Below are 26,475 nucleotides of genomic sequence, written 5' to 3'. Positions count from 1 at the left end.
TAGGTATTGGTTACGGTTCGCGCGGTTTGTACACAGGTCAGGCGCCGTATCCAGGCATGTATCCGGCCGGCGCACCACAGACGAGCACCACATCGGGCGACACCCAGGAGACGACCTACTTGTACATCCCCAACAACGCAGTCGGCGCCATCATCGGCACTAAGGGCTCGCACATCCGCAACATCATCCGCTTCTCGGGCGCGACGGTCAAAATAGCCCCGCTGGACGAGAGCAAGCCGCAGGACACGCAGACCGAGAGGCGCGTCACCATCGTCGGATCGCCGGAGGCACAATGGAAGGCGCAGTACTTGATATTCGAGAAGATGCGAGAGGAGGGATTCGTCGCCGGTTCTGATGATGTGAGGCTGACGGTGGAGATTATGGTGCCGAGTTCGCAGGTCGGCAGGATTATTGGTAAGGGCGGACAGAACGTGCGTGAACTGCAACGAGTGACGGGCAGCGTCATCAAACTGCCGGAACAGGGTACCAGTCCCCAGGAGGACGAAACAACAGTGCATATCATTGGTCCATTCTTTAGTGTTCAGGTATGTTTTTGTTTATTGTTGCGACAATGATGAGTAATAAATTTGTTTGCTACGTTGCTCACACGGTTTGAAGCTCCGATTGCGGCGACTATTATTAATTGTGTGAATTGCATGTTGCTTTATTAACTGTATCCTGTGATATTTGAGTGGTATTGCGAATCAATACAATTGCTGCTTGATGCACACAGGTAAATTAATGCTAAGAGTCCCGTGCTGACATAAGACAGATAACCCACAATGCTCAGCCCCGATAACTCTTCGACATTATGCTAACTCACGCTCGATTGTAGTTGAGATGCAGCTTCTGTTTGCTTGTGTACACGATTTTAACGCGATATTCTATTTCAGAGTGCACAGCGACGTATTCGTGCTATGGTGCTGCAATCAGTGGCGCCGCCGCAGGGAGGAAGGCCACGCGGGCCACGATTACCGAAAGATCAACAAGCCGAGCCGTCGGCCGCCGACGGACAGCAGTAATGCTCGCCCCACCGTCGCAGCGTCTCGACAATTATGTAAAACAAACTAAAAACGCAACTGCCCATACATGGCATAGGCCTTGCGACCTACCATGCGTTCGTTTTGTACATATTCAACATCTCTCGAGAGGCCTTCCACGAAAGAAAATTACCGAACACACAAACAAAACAAACAAACTCTTAACAAAGACTAGCATTAAACGATAAGGAGATTTTCGACTCTAACTTGAAATAAGCACAACAAACAAGGAAAACCTCAAATACCTCAAGTACGTCGTGTATAAGTGCATTTTTCATCTCGATGACAATTTGACAACATCGATCATCATAATCAACATAAAAAAACACGTTAAGTCACGACTGATCGTATTTAGCGCGAAATGAAAGTCCTAATTTATTTCGTCCATTTTTCAAATCATCATCGATCATTACAATTCAATTAGTTTTGTATTCGATTTTCATTAGAGCCGCTCACCGGCGGCTGAATGGCGAAAGGGCTAGCGAGAAAGAAAAAATTGGTACGAGCGAATGCTGGCCATGCATTAACAAACAAATCTTGAACAATCAAATCACCAAAAACACTCACGGTAATTATTACTTGAACAGAACTACCTCAGTAAATCAAAACTAACATTTAGTTACGAGTGTTCCCGAAGAATGTTTTTAAAAACTAATTTTTTTGCTATATATGCAATCAAATCGCAAACGCGCAGCGCGCATTGTGCGCTGTACAGGAACCACACAACCACAAACAACCTCATACATAGTATAAACAAGTTTTATTATTGTTGAAGAGAGAAAACTTTACATAAATTAATGAAATAGCGCAATGTGTCAAGTAAGAGTAAATGCAACTAAGTGTCCACACTACTGCGGACTACCAAAGATGTAAAATTAGTCGATTTACTATTTACGCACATAAAACTACTGCAGCATAACTAATTGATACATGCGATTGATTGACGATCGAGTATACGTCATTGAGATAAACAAAAGATGAAACAAACTGGAATATGACTATTGTTTAGATAAGCCACATACAATTACTTCGGAATAAATCAATTTACACCAGCCCGAGAAAGAAAACCGATTAAGTAAACATACAACAACTAGAACATTTACGTGCAGGAGTATCGTTCGTTTACATTTTTTTACATAAGTGTAAAGAGACGGAATAGTTCCTTTCGACGGTGATAACGCAGAGCAGCTCTTATTGTCGTAGATCGTGCGGTCATGGTGCTGCTTTGCGAGTGCGCCGGGTACCAACGTGGCTGTTGTTATTATAACTTATTTTGTATGAATGTGTATTTTTGTTTTTGTTTAATTATTATTAGAATTATAATTTTTTGTGTACGAGGAAGCGTGTGTGCGGCATACTGCAATATTGCCTCCGAACTGAACAACTTCACGCTCCAAAACGATAGGAAGCTAGGGAAACACGAAAGGGCGAGCAATTAGATTTTGGCCACTCTGTTTTTGGTAACATCTCAATTTTGTAGTATAACGTGAGTGAAATCATTTCGTTCGACAATCTTGCAACGTTCACCGTATATTTCGGGAGTGTGTGTCGTCGCGAGGGTGAACGAGTGCGTGGACATTTTTTAACACTTAAATTATAATTATTGTTAGGAGATTGTTAATTAAATGTTGACGCGTGAACCAGGCGGTGGAGTATATATCGCGAATAGAGTGGACATTTTAGGGTTTTCATTTAAAGGCGCGTAGATGCGTCGCTCTTAGATTATATTACAATTATTTCAAGGTGCCGCGCGACGCGTCTGCACGCCTGCCATTGTGATTGTTAACTTGGTCTAAACTAGAGTTGACTATGCAGTAGGAGCGAGAGTGTGCGGCATGGATGTGACGGACGGTGTGATTGGTGATGTGGAATTGTTTAATAATACTTTGGGAAGAGACTCACTCACTTCATTTTAAACGAGATACGAAAACTGAACCGCATTGGCGATCGGGGCTAATCGAAGAACTTGAGAGAAAAAAACGCATACAAACGAGGCGCACGCGAATATACCTCGGCGACGAGTATATTTGCAGTCCGATTGCGATTAAAGTACAAAGCTTATCATAATTGATGCAAACTCGGAGGTATAGAGATAGGACCTTCCTACAAGGTCTAAATTTAAAAATAATTGAAGAGAATAAAGCCGGTGGTTGGTATATTTGCCAGGCTTACAACTTGTAAAAAAAATTATTTTTGATAAAAATTGTTTGTTGGGGAGGATATTTTTTGTTAGATTTTTAAAAAATGAAATGAATGAAAAATTAAATAAATAAGAATTTTACGAGAGAGCGCGTCGAAAAAGATTGCGCTTTGATTTTATGAGAAATTGTGAAAAAAATGGATATATAATATATATTATATATATATACATATATGGTATATACTAATAATGTATAAAAGAAGAGTTAAATTATTTGTACAGATTTAAGAAAAATGAATTGTGCCAAAGTGCGAGACAAAGTTTATTAAGAGAATTTATTAGTGAGTTTAGGAACAGAGGGTTCATGTATTTATTCTGATTCTAACACATGGCAAAAATGGTCGAAAACACACGAAGAGAAGTAAAATTGAAAACCAAAAATTCGAAAACGCTCACAACGGTTCAGAAACGACTATCAAAAAAATAACATTCGGCAACTGTTCGGGAAAGTACAAAAAAAAAACAACTAGAAAGAAAAATCCAAATAATCCATTTATTTCACACAATTCAAACTAAAAACCGATCTTCAAATGAATATAAAATTGTCAACATCGAGAGAAACTCTAGGAATTCATTCGGAACGCAAAAAAATCTAACGCGCTTTTTATTATTACAACAGAATGCAAAATTTAAACTTAAGACAAAACAACCCCCCAAAAAACGAATACCAAAAAAGAGACTTTAGACCCATTCGGCAACGGAAAGAAAACAAAACCAAATTAAATACGCAGAGAAATTGGTACCATTTCCATCCAAATTGACAAAAAACATTGTTTTAGTAGACATTCGGCGAAACTGACGGAAAGTTTTTACGGGCAGAACCAAAATTGTTCTGATCTACGAATTGGCAAAGAAAACTAATTGATTTAGATGAAGAAATTCACTATCATTATCCCTCCAAGCATTGACGCGAAAAACTACCGCTTATACTATACATTCATATACGTTTTGCTCGTTCTTTATTTTGCTTGCAATCATGCATCCCCACAAATCGGTGTCTGCTAACCGAAAAACAAATAAAACACAAAACGTATTCGATTTTGAAATACCACTATGCAAAGTCGCAAATGTTTCGAGGACAACCATTTACAGTAGATGGAAGCTACATTTGTGCTCCAAACTATGCTTGCAAGTATTGCTCCTGAGAGCCTGATTTTCAAATCACCCCAAAATGGTAAATCATGTAACAAATGAAAGTTAAATATGAGGAAACTCCCAGCCCCGCCCCTAATCGCATATTGATGTGCATTTACGTTCTAATTATTTGTCGTAAACAATAATAACGCTACATGCAACTATGTAATATTTTGAGCCATCCTTTGTACTCATTGATGAAGCGGTGCAAGCGACGCAAACAAAAATATTGTTATAACATTTGGGCATTATAAAGTCAACGCTGAATAACACACGAATCGCTATTGATGCAAAGGACGTGTTTCAAGTCACAATTTTAAGTAGTTCTTCGTTATTTCATACATCTATCTTTAAATAATAGTTATAGCTTATAAAAAGTCACCAGAGGATTTGTTGTATTGCATAAACTGTTCGAATTTTCTATATTTGCAAACGCTTCTGTTGACTAATCTGTCCCCGCTGCTTGAAAGTTGACTGATGCGTAAGATCAAAGCAACCTCAGTACAGCAAACAACCAGAGAAAACAAAGATTTCTCATCCCCCCGCCCCCCAAATTAAGAAACTTCGAAATCGAATCGGATTCCGAGATTTAAACCTTTTTTCTATATGTTCGATTTTATTACATACGTTTATTTCATCTTTAATCATACTACGTTTTGTAGTTCTATATATTATATTATTTTTTTGTATTACAGTTATACATATAGAATTTATGCTATTTAGAATCGCTGGATGGACTGACTATGGATTTATATATTATATACAGAGCAGGATTGCCCAGCTGTTTTTCTTTTTCTTACGTAGATTTTTAGTGGTATTAGGTCCGGATACAAACAAAAAACGAGCAAGCAAACACGCAAAACTATACAAGATACAATGAACAAACATCGCGCACACCATTCCATTTTTAACATCGTCATTGTTACATTTATCCGAGGCCGGCCTAACGGGCCAGTCCGCGTCTGACGGCAAGCGATCGCGGTGCGAAAATACGATTCAAATCGCACGTCAAGAGAATGTATAACAATATATCCGACCTAAGCAGTATCTACCTCAATAATTATAAGTGGTAAAATAGTAATATTAACGTTGTTTATGTTTTTTATTTGCTTATATTTCCAAATACCTAAGGCGTATGAATATAATAACTTCTAATTTATGTTGCATACAATGAAACTATACCGGCAGATTGACTTCGCGAGTGGCTTCAATCGCTCGAAATCATAGTTTTCCGTATGTTTTTAGTATCCGTTTGTATCTCTACAAAACGAAATAACTACCAACATAAAATAGAGAATAACCAAACCAGTTAGTAATTGTCATAATGTCATAAATATAAAGTTTAGCGTAACAAGATGAATAAAAAAATACGAAATTATAAACAAGCATAGAATACACATGAACATTCATTTCTGGAATGAAGCATAAGTGAAATATAATTAAGCGGAAATAGCATGTTTAATAGTAAGCATTAAATTAAATTTAGAAAAGAAAAAGAAAAATATTTTGTGTCTGTGTGCCATTTCATTTTTGTATTTCATTGTTGGATGTTATATTAAAACAATACACAGTACACTGCGAAACAAAAATGTGTTTGTTTTATTAGAACATGCGAAAGAAGAGAAAAAAAAACAAGATTAACAAAACTGCACCCACTTTTTGAACTATGTATAACATATGTGAACAATGACTAACATATACTAAACATGCATATATCGTATTTGTAACCGAAATAATAGTACTAACTAATTACTATATTAAAACATAATTACCCACTGATGCAGAAATCCACACAGAACATGCACGAGCGTGAAACTAATGATGAATGTTTTTATAAGGAGATAAAACCAAGACGGAACCGCAACTCTCAGGTATTATAGCTCAGGACGATTTTTGTAAATCGCTTGTATAAGAAAATAACAGTTTTTGCATTGTACGAGTGTTTGTAACGATAGGTAGTTTAACATTTTCATTTCTGGTTTATTTTATGTGCGATAGAATTCCACTGAAAGCAAATTCACATTTGACTGCAGGATTGTTACAATAAAATAAACATTTTTCGTTCATTACAGCATTCTTTTATGCCTTCACATAGTCGAATAAGTGACGTTACTTTATAATATAGATATTATAATAATTGCCGCTTCTGTTTCAATGTATCCTAATTCTGTTAAAAAGATGCTATCTCCAGTTGAATATGATCACAATCATCTTTGTACTTTTATTATTCGTTTATAATATGAGCTTATGATTACGTTTTATCACTATTGAGTATTTGCAAGCGCCCACATTGAATTATTGTGCGCGCTGGAATGTATGGTGTGTATTAAATGAACATGAAATGAAATTGAGTATGGATTGGTTTTATAACTAACTGTTTTCGTGACAATTATCTGTAGCAGTCGAGAAAATCTGCAGTGCTGGAACAGACATTTTTGATAACACTAATGCAAGCGAGAACATGAAACTAACATATAACGTAGATAGAACAGTATTTATAACATACATATTACATGCATCTATTGTCCGTTTAATGAATTTCAGTTAATAAATAGTGTTCCCTTAATCATGTCTTCTTTTTTTGTTAAATATCGGTGTGTTGACTTATTTTTATCCTGTCGTTCTAACAATTTGTAACGTTGTTTCCTCTTTGAAAACTTTAGGTAGAGGCGCTGCTAGTTGGTTCCCCACCGCTACTCATAGATATGAACTAGATGCGGCTTAGCTATGTGGCTTAGTCGGTCGTGCGCTGTGGTGCGGGGTGCACGTGTCCTGTTTGTCTCTTATGGCGCCGACTTCACGCGACGGTACATACTAATAACGGGCAGGTGTGCTCAACTGATTTAATGATTTATCACACCGGGAACCCAAAATTGAGTGATTTAACTCAGTGCGTGGGTGTATAATTGATTTATTCGTATTGCGAGTGGAATCAAAAATTAAGAGAAATTAGTACGTGTGTGCATGTTGCCGTCGGATCGCTTTAACTGGTTACGAATTCCAATAAGACTTAGAAAATTGTTAAAGTGTTTGTTCGTGCAGACAAACAACGCTTGTCCGCGGGTACGTGTTGCCAACGCAGGAGTTATAGAGAAACGTTGTTACTGCTAACAAGGCGAAAAACGGGTTTTGTGCCATCGTAACTCATGGATAGAAGAATAAAAGAGTAAGTATCATCAAGTAAAAATTTACACATATGTAACTTTTTTTAAATTTCACAACTACAATTTTATTGTTTTATAATAATAAAACGATTATATGTATATGATTCCGTTAATAAAGGACAATTCAATTTTATATTCATGGCTATACTTATTCCTCGTGTTCAATTAGTTGTTTTCAGATTTAGTTTTAAGTCATGTTTAATACTAAATAATACTAAATAATGTAATATATATTCTTCTTAAAGTTGTTGTACTGGCAAGGGCGCCAGGTGCCTCAGTCTTATGTAGCTTAAGCTATATATTATATGTACCATGGAGTCGATGATTCGACTTATGCGAGTGGAGTAAAAGCAACATAGCTGAGGCTTGTGTTGTTGTTTTTAAAAAGTTGAATAAAGTAGAAATATAAATAGAAGAATCAAATATCAATAATAAAAACACTCGGTGGTCGAGTGGAGACGTGCACCTGCTGGCATGCTAGCAGACACGGATCGAATCTCAGGTATCGAAGGCATTTTTCTCAAATATAAAAATATCAGGTGAAATTTGGGTTGCATATATGAAATGCAACGAAATATAAGAGAAATTGAAATACAAGTGGAGGCAAAATAAGAGAAGTAAGAAAGTAAATGGAGAACGGGAGAAGATAGAAGGAAGAGAACAGAGGAGGTAGAGTAGAGAAGAGGAGGAGATAGAAGAAAGAGAACAGGGGAGGATCAGATTTTTAAATTTTTTGGCACGTGTCGTTATAAGACAGTCGACAGTCGACAGTCGACAGCCCACTGCTTCGATGTGTCCATTGCTCCCGGCCCATCCTACAGCTACGATGTCTCTGCGCTTCATCCCCGAAATTATCAGGCATATCAACAATTTTTATGGTGGGGGATCACCCCCAGAGAGAGGGAACTCCTTATAAGGACAATCCTTTTAAGGTCTTGTTCAAATATTTCTAAGTTTTAAGTCGCCTCAAGAGAAGCGACACTTAAAAATATTCTTACAAGTTCTGACCTGTGGCTGAAATGAAAGAAGGAGCACACAAACCACAGAGGATACCTTAACAATTTTTATAGAGGGGATCATCCCCTGAGAGAGGGAACTCTCTTAGAGACCTGTTCCTGAAATGATAGAAGAGGCATACAAATCAAAGAAGTCAATATTTCTTACTATTTCTTTATTAACAATAGAATACAAGTTTAAATTTTACAAGTCAACAGAATTTGTGCCGCCATATTGAAGCAGGACTTACGACCTGCACAGCCGCGCACATGCAAGCAAGTACTACTTCATAAAGTAGTACCGGGATAATGAAATTAGTAAATAGCCAATTTTCTAGGTCACTGAAAATGTAAATAAATATACAGGGTGTTACAAAAGGAAAATATAAAGTGCAAACAAAAACTCCAAACACTACAAACGCCGCTCGTTTTCACTCGACGATAAAGGAAACTAATATACAGGGTGTTTCAGAAAGAAAATTCAAAGTGCAAAGAGGAAAATGCTAAAAACAACAGTTGAAACAAAATTTTTACGGACACGAAGGAAAATGAATATACAGGGTGTACCAGAAAGAAAATCCCAAGTTCAAAACAAAGAACATTCAAAACTCACAATTAAAGACAATCTTCTACGTGGTGTTAGGAAAACTAATATACAGGGTGTTACAAGCAAAAAACTTTCGCAACTACAAAAATAATCAATATTCACATTATGACACGAGAAATTTATAAGAAAACAACAATATTTTAATATAAAATCAAAGATTTTACCCGAAAATCAACGGGAAATTGAGCAAAAGGGTGCTACAAAAATTAAACACTCACATTTTAATATATTGTAAATATGTATTCATTAATTGATGGTAGCATCAACTGTATAAGATAACCGACAGGTGAAGCATCATCATAAATTAATAGAATATTCGGCGGAAAACATCTAAATCAACAGACGGCAAGCGACGGCGCGTAGCAATATAGTCGGTAAATAGGACAAAAATAACTATTTCTTTGTACATATTAAGATATACGCAAACTACAAAAACGAAAAACTACTCATCATACAAGATTATATTAGATCAACAAGAAACTTCTTAATTTAATGATGCTATCGAGTACAATTCGATTAAAAACGTTCACGTGTTCAGCGAAAAGCTGACCGAGCCGACGGCCGACGGCAAAGTGAGCGCGGTCGACCACATGAATATTGTCATTTTAATAATCCGCAGATAATTTTTAAAACCGTCTTTGTAATAAATAAATCATGCACGTTATTTTCCGAAACGCGATTAAGAATTCTGATAAAACTGCTACCACGTGTTTGTAATTTGCAAGATGTTACATGCAAAAATAGTATCCCTCAAATGGAATAATCAAGTTTTCATGAAAAAAATTTATTATACACATACCTTTGCATTAATGAGGAGATTATATATCCTGTAATATATTCTACCAACTGAAAACTCGCGCAGAGATTATTTCTTAGTTAAGAACACTCTAACCGCGACAAATCATTAAACAAAACCGCCACACATGCTCGTCCCGAATATTTTGCTGATGGCCAAAAGAATGCACGTCGATTAATTCAATTAAAACCTCAAAACGCGTGGCGATTAGAAAGACACGCTTGCGGACCACGCGGTGTAACGACTGCCGTGTGCGCTGCGCGTTGCCAGGTACAAGGCAGGTACGTCGCGTTTACGCGCCAGTCGAACAAAAAAGTTGTTTATACATAAACGTAGTAGTAGAGAATTTAATTCTACATTTTTAAACACCCCGCTCAAGTTTGTATGCAATGACTAAAATGATCTACATATTACGAGCACGCGTGAATCAGTTGTATAAAACAAACACTTAATTACACATACCACATACCAGTATTTCCCGCGGTGCAACACGCAGGCTAATGTATTTTATTTTAAATCCGGAATCGACCGACGAAACGAATCAAATTCGCATTCTAATTTAGCTCGTGAGTCGGCCATCGGAAATCAAAGGGCGATTGCTAAAACAGAGAAGAGAACGTTAGTTTGTTTATCGTAGTATTTTTTATGAATAACTTCTATGGCTCACTTAACACACACATTTCTGTAAAGGTTACTTCACACTTTATATGTGTGTAGGACAATAAAATATTGCTTCTTTCTATTTCAGTACAACGGTGATACATTAATAACACTGCACATATGAAAATTGAAATAAATATTTATCTAAGTTATTACATTAATTTAATAAAAATAAAAGTAAAATTTTATATACCTATGTTTTATTTACTATACTTCGTGTACTATATGTTAGGTTTAATTGTGTCAACCTGCCAAGGCTTAGTTAACGCATTCGTGGTGTGTAAAGCGCACTTTACACTTTATAAAACACATTTAAATGTCAGTAAAGTTATATTTATTCGTATTCGTATTTTAGTGTTACAGGGTTATAATTGTAACCCTACACCTTTTAAAATAGAAATAAATAATTTTATAAATGATTTCGTTAACTTCATAACAACAAAAATGAAATTTGTTTTATTATACTTTTTATCTTATCCTTTTTAACTTCCAAGGCGTAGTTAACACAAACGTAGTTAACACAAACGTAGTTTGTAAAGGTTACTGTACACTTTATATTGATGTAGGATAGTAAAATATTATTTATTTTCACTTCTTTCAATATAATTTTCAATATAACACGCGTTAAGGAATTTTCTTCCAATACATTTTAATATAGGTAGATACAGAATTAAATTATGCATCTGGGAAAATTATTCTGAACATATTGTGACACCGCGTACGCGAGTTATACTAAAAGAAACTACAATTCCAAGCGCAACGAGTACTACAGCGGACACACACAACTTTCAATATAACTCGCGTAAAGGATTTTTCCCGCAATAAATTTCAATACAAGGATATACAGAATTAAATTCTACATCTGGGAAAATTATTCCGAACTTATTGTGACACCGCATTCGCGTGTTATATCAAAAAAACTATAATTCCTAGCACAATGAGTACTAGTGCCTATACACACAACTTTCAATATAACTAACGTTACAGCATTTTCTTGCAATAAATTTCAATACAGGAATATATAGAATTAAATTCTGCATCTGAGAAAATTATTCCGAACTTATTGTCACACCGCATTCGCGTGTTATGTCAAGAAAACTATAATTCCTACCGCAACGAGTACTAGTGCGTATACACACAACTTTCAATATAACTCGCGTTACGGAATTTTCTTGCATTAAATTTTAATACAGGGATTTACAGAATTAAACTCTGCATCTGGAAAAATTCTTCCAAACATACTGTGACACCGCGTTCGCGTATTATACTAAAAAACTACAATTCCTAGCGCAACGAGTGCTTCGGTGTATACACACAACTTTGAATATACGAGTAAATCGCGTTACGGAATATTCCTGCTATAAATTTCTATACTGAGAGATACAGAATTAAATTCAACATCTGGGAAAATTCTTCCGAACTTACTGAGACACCGCATTCGCGTGTTATACTAAAAAAACTGCAATTGCTAGCGCAACGAGTGCACACACACAACTTTCAATATAAATAGCGTTACGGAATTTTCTCGCTATAAATTTTTATACTGAGAGATACAGAATTTAATTCTATATGTGGGAAAATTCTTCCGAACTTACTGTGACACTGCGTTCGCATGTTATACTAAAAAAAAAATACAATTCCTAGCGCAACGGATGCTACGGAGCACACATACAACTTTCAATATAATTCGCGTTACGGAATTTTCTCGCTATACATTTCTATACTGTAAGATACAGAATAAAATTCTACATCTGGGAAAATTCTTCCGAACTTACTGTAACACTGCGTTCGCGTGTTATACTAAAAAAACTACAATTCCTAGCGCAACGAGTGCCACGGTGCACACACACAACTTTCAATATAACTCGCGTTACGGAATTTTCTCGCTATACATTTCTATACTGAGAGATAAGAATAAAATTCTACATCTGGGAAGATTCTTCCGAACATGCTGTGACTCCGCGTTCTCGTGTTATACTAAGAAAACTACAATTCCTAGCGCAACGAGTGCTACAGCGCACACACACAATAAATTTCAATACAGGGAGATACAGACAGGGTCGTCGAGAGCCAGGGCGGGCCCCGCGGCCACGGTAATCATTAATTTTTCGCTAATTTTTTTTTTTGTTAGCGATTTAAGAGCGATCAACCGAACACCGAGGAATTTATCCCAGTTGACCCCCCTCTCATCATCCCTGCAGGTAGGTACGTGATTAATAAAAAAACTTGTTTATAAACAGCAAATGCAAATTTGACCGAATAATATGATTGAATTATAAACTTACCAGTGTACACCTTATCGGACTGCTAGGTACGAGTGCTATAACTAAACGAAAACATAAATTAAAAATATATTTCATATAATTGAATTATGTTATAACATAACAATCAACACAAAAGAAACAATCTGTGCTGTTTAGTTAAAAAATGCTTACACGAGCCTGATGGATCTTTCTTATTGATGAGAATCAACATGGGGGCGACTATATCCGATTAATTTAGTAGCCGACACCAAACACAACGCCGAGTGAAGAATGTTATCAAATCCATTATCACGTGACTTGTAATATACATAACAAACGCGATCAAAAACCGGCATTTCCGAACATTAAACAAATTACTATAGTCGCAAAGTACAAATAAATAGTCGATTGATCTTCTAGTATTACACAAATTTAGAATATTGAACGCCGAATAAACGATATACCTAAGTCTCTCAAAACACGACTGGATTAACCAGCGACCGACACGAAACTGACTGCAATCCACCGATAGTGCATGCCGAAACTGTGTAAACAACGACGGGACAGTATATGATATGAAAGTAAGAGGTGCGCAAAGGCGCGTCGAAGGCAAGCGATCTTGTGTGCGAATTTACAATAGGCACATTACCTGTGATCTAAACTAAACTAAACTTCGCTGCATGCAGCAAGTTGATGCGGCGCTGGGAGACGCGCGCGAGACATATGCGTTGAAAACATTGTTTACACCGAATCGCTGATAACAGCATTGTATACAAAACTATTCTCGTGCCCACGCTTGTCGATAAATATAAAAATAAGCCGTGGATTTTATGATTTTTAGTGCATCCTAGTGATGAGATTTAGATGATTATAATCAATAAATAATTAATGTTTAATATGAGCACCAGATGTAATTCTTAAGAAAAAATTGCTCTTATCAACGATTTTCAAAAATTAATATCTCTTAAACTAAAAGAGATAGCTACCAACAAATTGTTGATTATGAAAGACTGTAAAATTCTCTATCAGATAAAAATATAAAATAATTATATTTCCGACAGTAAAAGGTCGAAAAACGCGACTAAAAGTGCTAAAAAGTGACATTTATCAATTTTTGCCCATTTTATTCAATCGCGAATATCTCGTAAACTAAAAGAGATAAATAGGATCTGATCGCAGCGTCTTAATCTACGGATTATTTTCTATCAGATAGGATAGTTAAAACGGAAATCTGAGAGATGAAATTTTAAGTCTTAAGAAAAAATTGCCAAGGGGGGGTGCTTGATACTTTTTTTCGACGATTTTCAAAAATTAATATCTCTTAAACTAATTGAGATAGCTACCAACGAATTGTTGATTATGAAAGATTGGAAAATTCTCTATCAGATAAAAATATAAAATAATTATATTTCCTAGAGTAAAAGGTCGAAAAACGCGACTAAAAGTGCTAAAAAGTGACATTTATCAATTTTTGCCCATTTTATTCAATCGCGAATATCTCGTAAACTAAAAGAGATATATAGGATCTGATCGCAGGGTCTTAATCTACGCACTTTTCTCTATCAGATAGGATAGTGAAAACGGAAATCTCAGAGATGAAATTTTAAGTCTTAAGAAAAAATTGCCAAGGGGGGGTGCTTGATACTTTTTTTCGACGATTTTCAAAAATTAATATCTCTTAAACTAAAAAAGATAGCTACCAACGAATTGTTGATTACGAAAGACTGGAAAATTCTCTATCAGATAAAGATATAAAATAATTATATTTCCTACAGTAAAAGGTCGAAAAACGCGACTAAAAGTGCTAAAAAGTGACATTTATCAATTTTTGCCGATTTTATTCAATCGCGAATATCTCGTAAACTAAAAGAGATAAATAGGATCTGATCGCAGGGTCTTAATCTACGCACTTTTCTCTATCAGATAGGATAGTTAAAACGGAAATCTCAGAGATGAAATTTTAAGTCTTAAGAAAAAATTGCCAAGGGGGGGTGCTTGATACTTTTTTTCGACGATTTTCAAAAATTAATATCTCTTAAACTAAAAGAGATAGCTACCAACGAATTGTTGATTACGAAAGACTGGAAAATTCTCTATCAAATAAAGATATAAAATAATTATATTTCCTAGAGTAAAAGGTCGAAAAACGCGACTAAAAGTGCTAAAAAGTGACATTTATCAATTTTTGCCCATTTTATTCAATCGCGAATATCTCGTAAACTAAAAGAGATAAATAGGATCTGATCGCAGCGTCTTAATCTATGGATTATTTTCTATCAGATAGGATAGTTAAAACGGAAATCTGAGAGATAAAATTTTAAGTCTTAAGAAAAAATTGCCAAGGGGGGGGTGCTTGATACTTTTTTCGACGATTTTCAAAAATTAATATCTCCTAAACTAATAGAGATAGCTACCAACGAATTGTTGATTATGAAAGATTGGAAAATTCTCTATCAGATAAAAATATAAAATAATTATATTTCCTAGAGTAAAAGGTCGAAAAACGCGACTAAAAGTGCTAAAAAGTGACATTTTTCAATTTTTGCCCATTATATTCAATCGCGAATATCTCGTAAACTAAAAGAGATAAATAGAATCTGATCGCAGCGTCTTAATCTACGGATTATTTTCTATCAGATAGGATAGTTAAAACGGAAATCTGAGAGATAAAATTTTAATTCTTAAGAAAAAATTGCCAAGGGGGTGCTTGATACTTTTTTCGACGATTTTCAAAAATTAATATCTCCTAAACTAATAGAGATAGCTACCAACGAATTGTTGATTATGAAAGATTGGAAAATTCTCTATCAGATAAAAATATAAAATAATTATATTTCCTAGAGTAAAAGGTCGAAAAACGCGACTAAAAGTGCTAAAAAGTGACATTTTTCAATTTTTGCCCATTATATTCAATCGCGAATATCTCGTAAACTAAAAGAGATAAATAGGATCTGATCGCAGCGTCTTAATCTACGGATTATTTTCTATTATCTAAGATAGTATAGTTTAAACGAAAATCTGAAATTTTTATTCTTAAGAAAAAATAAACAAATGGGAGTCAACTCTACAATCATCCACGTAGGGTGCCCTGAACACGAGTCACTTCTACCGCTGCCCTCGTACGATGCCCTGAATACGAGTCACTTCTACCGCTACCCTCTTTTAAACTAAAATCGCACGCGACCAACGGATCAAAGAATATAAAAGATTGGAAAATTCTCTATCAAGTAAAAATTGAAAATAATTTTGTTCCGTGGGGGTATATGCGGTCAAAACTAAACTCTTGCGCTTTTGTAAGTGAAGGAAATTCGAAACAGTTAATTTTGAGTTGAATCAGCCGAGTACGCGACTATTTTATATACCTATTTGCAACACGCGATGGAACGCGTTAAATTAAAACAACGTAAATACAAACGAATGGAGGACGCAGAAATTAAAACGAAACATATAATTGAATTATAAACTTACCAATGCAGAACTCATGGGACTCCAAGCACGGTTAATACTGTAAATAAACAAAGAAAACATAAGTTGAAACAAAAACATTTAATATAATTTAGTAATATTATAATCACACAGCGGAGATAAACAAACAATCTGCGTTGTTTAGTTAAAAGTTACTTACATCAGCACGATGGGTCATCCTAATGATGAATATCAAATCATGAGGGCGATACACGTAACACCATAAATGGACAATAAACGCGTAAACAGTAAGTAGCATTACTTTAGTCGATTGATGATCGAATATAATGCGAATTTGGAAAGTAGATGTTCAGATAAACACTACGAGTCGCGTGAAATATTGGATCTAGTTGATCCGGCACGAAACTGGCTGCAAACTGTGCAAGCAACGACGCGACAGTATATGATAAGAAAGCAAGAGATGCGCATAGCCAGTGCGTCGATGGCACGCGACCTAATACGCGAATCGCTTTGACACGTTTCCTGCGATCAAAACTAAACTATGATGCAGGAACAGGCGGTGTGAGGAAATGGCAACGACACCCCGCAATGCGATAAGAAAGTGTAAATTGGGTTCAAAACAAACACAATTCTCGTGTCGAATGCTCACGGTTGCCGATAAATATAGAAATAAACACTACAAGTCTATTTTATGATTTTTAAGTCATGCTAGTGCTATCTGTAAATGATAGAGTAGTTTCGAAATTTAGATTATTAAAAGTAATGATAAATTAAAATTTTACAAAAAAAAATTTAATGATATACACTACTATTACACCTAATCTAAAATTGATAGTTTTATTCGTGATTGAATAATACTTGCTTAAATTTACAATGCCAATATAAACTGCAACGATGTGATTTTATTCCAAGAAATAAAGATTCGATATTTGCAGGTAAACAAACTTATCTTTTGTGCGAAATCGCGTGATCGCACACGGACACGGTGTGCACTCACTACCACCGACAAGCAATATTTAACGCAAAAACGTGCATCATAGTGCCATCTAACCGACTATCTAGTAATGGCAGGATTAAATTTAAAACATATTTTATCAAATACGCAACAAAGTTGATATTGCATGAAAATGTCAGTTATAACAATTTAATAATGCATATCAAATCGCAATTGCTTTAATTTATACTCTATGGTACAATATAATAATATTAAATTCACACATCGAAGAAAAACAAACATTCTGTGCGTACCTTCTAGACTAAAAGAGATATAAAGGAACGAATCGCAGAGTCTTAATCTACGGACAATTCTCTATAAAATAAGCTACCTAGTTAAATTCGAAATTTAAGAGATGAAATTTTAATTTATAAGAGAAAATGGGCAAGGAGGGGGTGCTTGATAATTTATTTAAACGATTTTAGACAATGAATATCTTCTAAACTAAAAGAGATAGCAACTAGAAAATTGTAGATTAAGTAAGATTGGAAAATTCACTGTAAGATAAAAAGTTTAAATAATATAATTTAATGGGGTAAAAGGTCTAAAAACGCGACTGACAGTGCTAAGAATTGTTGTTTTTTTTCAATTTGATATTTTTTTTTGCTTGTTAATTTTAATGGACGATTATGAAAGTTTAGAAAATTCTCTATCAAGTAAAAATATAAAATAAGTAAAGTTCTTGGGCTAAACGGTCCAAAAACAATTATTTTATGAATACGAGTCACTTCTAGCGCAACCCCTATACGGTGCCCTGAACCCGAGTCACTTCTACCGCTACCTTCATACGGTGCCCTGAATCGAGTCACTTTTATCGCTAGCGTCGTAAGGTGCCCTGAATCGAGTCACTTCTATCGCTACCTTGGTACGGTGCCCTGAACACAAGTCACTTCTACCGTCACCTCCTACGGTGCTCTGAACCCGAGTGACTTTTACCGCTAGCCTCGTACGGTGCAAAATTTCCTATATATATATCTATACTAGCTGCCCTGCTGAACTACGTCTCGACTTTTCTTTCCTGAATATTTTCGAAATTCCTGAAAGGCTTCTTTAGCTATATATGCCACATCCATTATTATAACTCACAGTTTCTATTTCAAAATTGACAAATTCATTTTTATAATTATTGTCACAAAATGACTTTTAAAAATTCAGTTTTGTCAAACGGAATTTTAGTCAAGTTGCTTATGTCAAGTACTATATTACGTGTTGGGCAATAAAATACTAGTGCGACTATAAATTAAGATGTAAGCTAGAAATAGATTGAAAATTTTTAATTTACGTCAAATTCTCTATAAGATAAGCTAGTTAAATAGAAAATCCAAAATAAAACTGCATGAGCACGGCCGCCGGCAACAAAACGCGGCCACTATCAGTTTGCGCTAAGCTCGCTGAACGTGACCCTGGTGAGCGCTTGTTCATTTCTCTTCTCGACTCAAGGCAATTCAAAAAGATGTTTATGCACAAATACTTATAAACACAGAATGTCATGAAGGATTGAATAGATAAAAATACACAAACGCACCAATAACGACACGAGTTTCACGCACAAATCATTGTTTGCAAAACACTAAACATGTCTATGGTCTTTAGATGTCAGCCAGACATCATTTATGCGAATATATAACTCGGTTAACGGTCCCCGAAATATGACGCAATTTCCTCGATAAGTTTAAGAAAATATGAAAAATTGTCAAATTTGAAAAGCGTTTTAGAAAATATTAAAGATTGTCAAATTTAAAAATCGATTTTCACGCGATTTCGCGGGATGGCAAGGGCGCATAATTGAAATTAACTCCCGATCTTTCAGAAAATTAAGAAAACACACCAATACTGCAATACTTGCGAAAACTTGTCAGCCCGGTCGCGTCAACATGGCATCTAACAGTTATACGGTTGATATTACTTACGAAGTATCATTTCCAGTCGACGTTTCTCTGTAATCCATACATATCCAACATCCGACAGATAGTCAATTCACGTTTTTAAATGTTCCACACACGCAAAAATACCAGCAAAACATGAAATCCCCAACAAAGTTTGCCACTAATTAATGGCATCGGTATTTTAATCGAAAATAACGCGATTTATGGAATTAAATCATACGAAACATCACGACTCACGAGAAACACCGCACAAGGTAACCGAACAAAACTCGACTAAAATATATTTCCGACAATGGCAAATGATAAGATGGGACTGTCCGAATACAACATACTTCAGCACTGCGCGTGGTTTCACGCCGTACGCAAGATTCACGAATGTAAACAAGCAAGTTACTGATAAAAACCCAATGCGATGCACAAAATCGCGTGATCTTACACGGACACGCGGTAAATATCCATATAAGGCGATGTTGCGCTCACTACTACCTGCACACAACGGACTGTGATAAGCGCGCTTAGAATTTAAAGCAAATATGTTCATACTAGCGACCTCTTGCTTCACATTATAGAGTTACATTAAAGTACATTGCTGGCATGCTTGATCTGAAAAGGCCACACAAACGCAGTGGATTCTAATATCCAGATTAGCAACATGTTTGTTTCATGACAAGTACCACAATATTTAAAAATGCAACACATTTCATTTTAACGTTACAGATGAATTCGTAGCCTTAACAAATAATGTAATAATGCTAATTGAATCCATACAGCATGCATACAAATTAAAAGAAATTATATATTAAAACAATACTTTTATACTCTCCTGGTGACAAAGTTCTCTTTTATTAAACTTAAAGCACACTCTTCTGAATTAATTTATAATATATTTTTAGTGTAAAGTATATGTAAGATAATAAATACAGTAGCTTATTTTGTCCAAGATACTTTTGGAATATCAAAGTGTTCAGTTAAACTATCAAGATGCTGGTTAAACTTTTCTACTCTTTCCTTATGTGTCATATTGGCTTTATCCAGAATTCTTTTAATTTGCTGCAATAATAAGTATATAATTAGTTTTGTGAACTCATGCAGATGTACTGCAACACTTACATTTTTCTCTTGCATTTTCTTAAAAGCCAATTCAGCATTGGTCTTTTTCAATTCTGGTGCTTCCTTATCTTTAACAATCATCCTTGCTGCCTCTTCAAGCTTCTTTTCCTTGTCCTTCTTTTTCTTCTTCTTCTTAATTCCTGAATCTCCTTTTAGACTAAGTTTACCTTTCGCAACATGTTGATAGGGATCATCAGCCATTCTAAAATTAAGTATTACTAGTATTAAACAAGTATGTTTTATCAACTTTAAGGTGATAAATGAACACAATTTATTCTATATTTGCAAAATAACTGAAACAAACAAAGAAAAAACTTACTTTCGACTCTATAATAATCACAAATAACCTCACTGATTTGTTATGATCAGTCTGAAACGTAGAAATACACTTTATCTGCATTTGCATACGACGCCATCTACAGATTACATTCAAAACCATTTATTTGACGAAATACAGATTTCACAGATGATAACGTATGAAGGAGAATAGAGGTCAGGATAGATTTGTTTTATAAAAAGCACAATATAATATTATAACTGATAAGCAAAACATATTCAAGTTAGACATACAAATCACCAAATCTTCTAAACTTTAGCATTCGTCGCTGGGTATCCTCGTGCATCCAACTCAGTAATGCGGAAAAGACCGCCATGATGAATGCCAGGGTTAATCACTCCATCAATGACTATGTTAGCGCTTGTAACATACAATTCATCCAAATTAGGACCACCCCACGCTACAGAAGTCACCTGTTTAGCAGGGACTTGAATCTTTTGAAGCAAAGTCTCTGGCTGCCTAGGATCAATTTTAATAACACAAGATCCATCAAAAATGGCCACCCAAAGATTGCCGTCTGTGTCAATGGTCATTCCATCAGGAATACCTTCAATGTTATTCTCTCTCAACGAAAAGATTGGCTTGCGATTTGCTAAAACAATTAAAGTGGGTTTAATTACAGCATTTTAGTGATTGACTTTCTAGGTTTTAGAATCTAGCAATTTTTATAAAAATCCATTAACTAATTGAATCGTTTCAAACGTTTTTTGGTAATCTTTTAATTGATTTCAATTTGGTGCAAGTTTTAAGCCGTGACAATAGCACAGATACGAGCAAATTACTTACAAATCGTAGCTGTTTCTTGGTCGTACTCGAACTGATCGATTGAATACTTGTAGGAGTCGATGTAATAAAACAAAGTGTTATCCTCGTTCCAGGCGAGCCCGTTGGGAATGCTAATCCCGTCGAAATGTGATTTAACGCTGCCATCATGCATCAGATTGTAGAGTGTACCACGGTTGCGCTCAATGTGCAGACGTTGTGGCTCCGGCCCCATGGAACCTATCAATCAAACCCCCATTCTAAATGCACAAATTTGCAGCTGGCATAATCAGCGATCGCGATTGCAATATCGATAATCAGAACACAATTAGCCGCACTTACCGAACCAGAGGCGTCCCAACGGATCACATTTAGCATCGTTGATTCGATGACCTGCCGGATTGCCCTCAACTTCGGCGATTATCTGCGGCGACACTTTGCATGCACTGCCGTCCCAGTCCACGACGCCGAGCTGGTTGTTTACCGTGATTAGGAATCGGTTGGATTGACCTTCGACCGGTATTATCACCGACGGCCAGCCTTCATCTGCGAAACAAGAGAAACCAATGTCAATGTCACGCACTGCAACTCAAAAATCACTGCTAATTATCCCACAATGCTTACCTACATGTGCAGAGACACATTTATTCGTCTCCGGCGTGTACTTAAACAGATTCCGACTGTAGATATCCACATAGTAGAGGCTTTCAGTGGCTGGGTCCCAATGCGGTCCTTCAAGAAGTTCACCACTCCCGGCTGCTTCAATGCGTTCCACTGACATTTCTTCGACAAGTGCCTACTTCAACTGTTGCTCGCGAATGGCCCGACTCGTACTGACAACTGATCTAATGCAGCGCAACAAGTCCACTTGGGGCACTTGGGTTTTAAACGCACACGCATCATTAAGTTTATTATCGCGCTTGTCAATTTATAAATATGTAACTCATTATTTAATTTAGCCGATTGTGTGGCGACAACGGGCGGACATTATTGTTCATGGCGCTGTTAATTACTCGAAAGTTGGCGCGCAGACTGCGCTGGGAAAGTCAACGACCTTTTGTTTGGCGATGAGGGCTGCATGAAATGATTTCGTATCATCCGTCTTAACTTTGCTAATTGATAGGTCACATAATGTGCGTTTACAGTGTTAGCATAACATTGAAATGGCCTTGTGACATTTTAAAAAAATGGGTGGCATGATTCTCGCGGATTAAATCTTTTAATCAGTAGAAATTTAGTTTATGAGACCGAGTTTATAAATAGATATTAGATAATATTTAATTAATATTATATTAATCTATTTTCATTGTAATTTTTTGTGTTTTTTTATTTTTGAAAATAATTTTAAACGTTTTGAGATAACATCGTCATTGTTCATTTTTCTAAAGTATTTTGTGAAGCGTAATCCAATTCGTTCTTGGTTGGAAAAGTAAATCCGAAGCGCCAGAAAAATTTCCGCCCGCAAAACACACAATGCAGTGAGCGTAAAGCTCGCATAGAACAAAAGGAAAAATTGCATTAAATCTACACGTTTTTCACTTGTGCTTTTGCGCATAGTTTGAATTGCGTCATTTACGCGCGAGCGTTAACGTTAAATGCTAAATGCCAAAGCATTAAAATGTTATGCTGTGTAATCATTCAAAACGCCTTTCAGGTTGACGACACTTACTGAAAGTGCTTCTGTGACTTCAACTCAAATAAAATACAAATTTCCATTTCTAAAAACACTCAGTATTCATAATTTTTTTCAACTAATTTTTTACAAGTAATAAATATCGTATCACAAATTTGATGCAAATAATAAAAAGCGCTAATTCAAGAAGTTTCCTGAAAACGAAACGAATTTCGTTTAAATTCGCCCCGTGAACAGGAGGCGACTAATGAGACGACGTTTAATTAACAGAGCGTCGTGCGCGCGTATCTTTCGCGTAATTTCATTCAGCTTGTTCTCCAGACGCCGGCTGGCTTCAATGGCGGCCGTATGACACGGGCCATTAGGCTAAAAGACGCTCGAAGAAAATTAATCTTTATGAATCGACTCATCATTACATATATAATTTGATGACGTACATTCACATCACCTCGTAAAAATACAACATACGCACACACTTTATATAGATAAACACAAACGCGGTGTTGGGAGAGGAGGCGGCGCGAAATCAAGTGAATTCGTTGCTTTCCGGTCGCGTCAAGCGCCCCCAACACTGACGAGTTATCACATCCACCCCCGATTTGATTCGCATACATGACGCACGCACAATTTTTAATATCGTGACGCCAATACAATGGTACAACGCGCGTGTCAGCCACGTCGTGTTCTTTTTGATCATGACGGACGTGATTTTTATTTGTTTTAAATTAATCCGATGGTTAAGCAGGCGTGTGTCTGGCGATGTCTGCCGAACTGCAATCGATCACTATATATATTGGAATTTAACGACTCATTTGAATAATTGTCGATAATTGCTTTTATTTTAATGTTGAACTAATCACTTGGAACACTGTTCATGAACGCGCTGATGATTTTATCTATATTGCATATTAATATTTTAATTGAATGAAGATTGGAGGGCCGGTCGAATTGTTTACAAAAGCGGAAATAAGCAATTATAAAAAATGTGTGTTTCCACAGTTTGTGGAATCATAAAAAAATGTTTTGCGCTGTTCGTTTGTAAGTGGATTACAGAAAGCATCTTTAACATCTTCATTAAGATGTTATTGATTTCGGGCGAGTCATTAATAATGATTAATGTTTCCGAAAAAATTGCTTGCATAAATAAAAGACAATCAATCATCATTTTGCATCGCATTTACAAGAATTCAATTCCAATTAAATTTTAAATTAAAAGTTATCGAGTTTCAATTGCAATTCAATTATCGGTCTATTAAATAATCCAAGAAGTTTTTTGATATTGAACACTCATTAAATTTTATTATCCTGTTTTAAATTATATTTTTTATTGTGGCATTAATTGAAAGTTTGAAAATGAAAGTTAGGTATTTATTTATAATAATTATTAAATTTATTGTTTTATCAAATGCAAAGTTCATGATTTTTTAATTTAAAAAAAAACTGAGATATTCGGAATTCCACAAATCAGAGCTAACAACTCAACACTGACGTCACTTCCCCCACCAAAACTCAATAAGGTGTATGTAGAGTTGCCTACTAGAGTTGACGTCACAAGAAATGCCAAGCGTAAAACGCAAAAACACAAAAATGTAATTTTTAATCAATTAAAACAAAAATTACTTCAAAACATCTAAATTCATCCCAATATTAGATATTTCCGAGCATTGTAAGACAGTTTTTCAAAAAAATTTATAATATTTATTGTGAATAAATTTAAACTATGAAATTTATTATTAAAGCTTCATTAAAGTAATGCGTGCAGGTGTGAACGAACTGAAAGCTATTTATTATGGATATGCTTGGAAGTGTTTAAGGCAGTAGATCATCTACATCCCCATTGAACCATTAAACCTTACCTGCGTTGCTCGGCCAAGCAAAATAAGATCATCCTAGCGACAAGCTCGGCTGAGTGCGACTTATGTGACAAATGATAAGGGTCAACATGTCATCCTAAAAAGCCGATGGAGATCGAATAAATAAAATATTTCCTGAACGATATCAAACGCATCAATAGACTTCTATTTTTTCTAAATTTTAAAATAAATCTATTACTTTATATTGATTAAAATGAACAATAAAACATAAAAATGTAAAAATGTAATGTTTTGCCATTTAGAATAATGTAATAAATGATTTAACATTTTGATTTAAACACAAACGTTGTGAAACCTGTAAAAAAATAATATTTACATTTTATTCTTTGTTGTGCACGACAAAAACATTTTTCAGATGTATCGACCGCGCAATGACAAGAAAAACCCTCCGCAAGCAAAACCGCGCAGAATATCACTGTATTATATAGCCTACAGAAAATGCCATAATTCATCTCAACCAAGATAACATTTCAACATCGCTATTGTTATATAATCGTCATGGAACGAACCTTGAATAAGCACATTTTCGCACCTAATCCATGCCTGAATGCTGAAAATTAGTGAAGTTGATGCTAACAATAGCATATGCATACGAATACGCAATACAATGAATTGGGGCGGCTAATAAGAGAGTGTTAAAGTTTTGAATGGGTGCACAACATGGCTACTTATTCCAATAACCGAGAATCTAAAGCAAAGTTAGTGTTTGTGTTGCGTAGGCGCTGGATTGCGGATTGTGATGTGTTAACGGTCGGGCGTGTTACGGAAATTTGCACCAAAGAACAATGGATGTTTTCTATTATGCTAGTGACTGCAGAGATTGCAGTCCACAGTTTCATTTACATCTGCTGAAAATGTTCACTGTTTCGTATAAAATTGAGGCGGCAGAAAGACACGGAAATGTTCTTTCATAAGCTTTTTTAGTTCAATTTGTACATCAACAGGCTAAAAATAACAAAAATTGGAATTTTTCATTCAATTTCATGAAAATAACATGAAATTAAAGATTTGAACTAAACCTAAGCATGAAAAATTTGAGGTTAAGATTGAGTATGCTATTAATGCAGTTTGCGCCGCTGCGAATAGATGGCGACACTTTAATGCAGTTTTTCGAGTTTTAAAAGTTGCCTAAATCAAATTCTGATATTCTAACCTTAAATAATAATTTAATAATTTTAAAAACCTACCACTTACTTAGGACACATTTTTGTTCCCTTTGATTAACTTATCCCCCGTTATATATTCTCGTAACATACGATTGTCTGCCATTTATCGCCCGTGATTCGTCTTGATCTATTTTCGTATTTTTATTGTTTGGAATATTATTACCGAAAGGATTTGTTCATCATTCACATTTAGTATATTTGTGTGGTTCTTATTTTTATAGATCATTATTTAGTGTTTGCCTAACTAGATTGGCAATGTTTCTTTTTGAACAAGACCGAAATTAATAACAACACGTCGTAATAAGTTTTATCGCCATTAACGCTTTGAACTATCTTCCAACGGCAACTTTCAAGACTTGACCTAGGATAACCCACCTGATGAAAAAGTTTACGCGTACGTCTGATGGAAAATATGCATATACGCGCGCACAAAAGCCTACAATATCGA

The 26,475-nt window shown here is 35.5% G+C and overlaps 3 protein-coding genes and 1 long non-coding RNA gene across 10 annotated transcripts in view; 1 reads left to right on the top strand and 3 right to left on the bottom strand.

Moving 5' to 3' along the window:
* The window catches only part of Imp (IGF-II mRNA-binding protein), a 33,309-nt gene extending 26,369 nt beyond the window's left edge, over positions 1–6,940 (top strand). For 6 of the 7 annotated variants that reach the window (XM_065308200.1, XM_065308198.1, XM_065308204.1 and 3 more), the window contains 2 exons: positions 4–545; positions 894–6,940. In XM_065308200.1, the coding sequence (XP_065164272.1) occupies positions 4–545; positions 894–1,022 (671 nt within the window). In that variant the 3' untranslated portion in view covers positions 1,023–6,940. The remainder of the gene's footprint in view (positions 1–3; positions 546–893) is intronic. The other variant, XM_065308199.1, reaches the window with a different exon arrangement.
* A 1,754-nt stretch (positions 6,941–8,694) lies between these two features.
* LOC135795365 (uncharacterized) lies at positions 8,695–19,624 on the bottom strand. The gene is made up of 4 exons (XR_010549073.1): positions 19,170–19,624; positions 16,308–16,344; positions 12,882–12,922; positions 8,695–10,535 (listed from the first exon to the last, which is right to left on the bottom strand). It is a non-coding gene; the product is annotated as an uncharacterized lncRNA (long non-coding RNA).
* Positions 19,625–19,956: 332 nt separating this feature from the next.
* Positions 19,957–20,694, bottom strand: LOC135795364 (protein FAM32A). The gene is made up of 3 exons (XM_065307039.1): positions 20,575–20,694; positions 20,256–20,457; positions 19,957–20,195 (listed from the first exon to the last, which is right to left on the bottom strand). The coding sequence occupies exons 2-3, from the start codon at positions 20,454–20,456 to the stop codon at positions 20,073–20,075; spliced, it is 324 nt and encodes a 107-aa protein (XP_065163111.1). The 5' UTR covers position 20,457; positions 20,575–20,694; the 3' UTR covers positions 19,957–20,072.
* LOC135795358 (regucalcin) lies at positions 20,679–23,024 on the bottom strand. Its single transcript, XM_065307032.1, has 4 exons — positions 21,979–23,024; positions 21,697–21,900; positions 21,379–21,594; positions 20,679–21,184 (listed from the first exon to the last, which is right to left on the bottom strand). Exons 1-4 carry the CDS (start codon positions 22,133–22,135, stop codon positions 20,841–20,843), a joined length of 921 nt encoding a protein of 306 aa, XP_065163104.1. The 5' UTR covers positions 22,136–23,024; the 3' UTR covers positions 20,679–20,840.
* Positions 23,025–26,475: the final 3,451 nt, after the last annotated feature.

Source organism: Atheta coriaria, unplaced genomic scaffold (genome assembly GCF_025399875.1).
Source record: "Atheta coriaria isolate IRGN ID8LTWV9N9 unplaced genomic scaffold, Caltech_Dcor_3.1 hic_scaffold_7_pilon, whole genome shotgun sequence".
NCBI lineage: Eukaryota > Metazoa > Arthropoda > Insecta > Coleoptera > Staphylinidae > Dalotia > Dalotia coriaria.
This window is presented reverse-complemented; position numbering and strand designations above follow the sequence as displayed.

Bases quoted from the DNA above. Each gene is read 5' to 3' on its own strand.
- LOC135795358 (XM_065307032.1), bottom strand. From the start codon at position 22,135: ATGTCAGTGGAACGCATTGAAGCAGCCGGGAGTGGTGAACTTCTTGAA. The intron at 21,901-21,978 runs GTAAGCATTGTG...CTTGTTTCGCAG, and splicing joins ATGTGTCTCTGCACATGTAG to ATGAAGGCTGGCCGTCGGTG. The intron at 21,185-21,378 runs GTAAGTAATTTG...TAATTGTTTTAG, and splicing joins CCAAGAAACAGCTACGATTT to CAAATCGCAAGCCAATCTTT.
- LOC135795364 (XM_065307039.1), bottom strand. From the start codon at position 20,456: ATGGCTGATGATCCCTATCAACATGTTGCGAAAGGTAAACTTAGTCTA. The intron at 20,196-20,255 runs GTAAGTGTTGCA...TTATTATTGCAG, and splicing joins AGAAAATGCAAGAGAAAAAT to CAAATTAAAAGAATTCTGGA.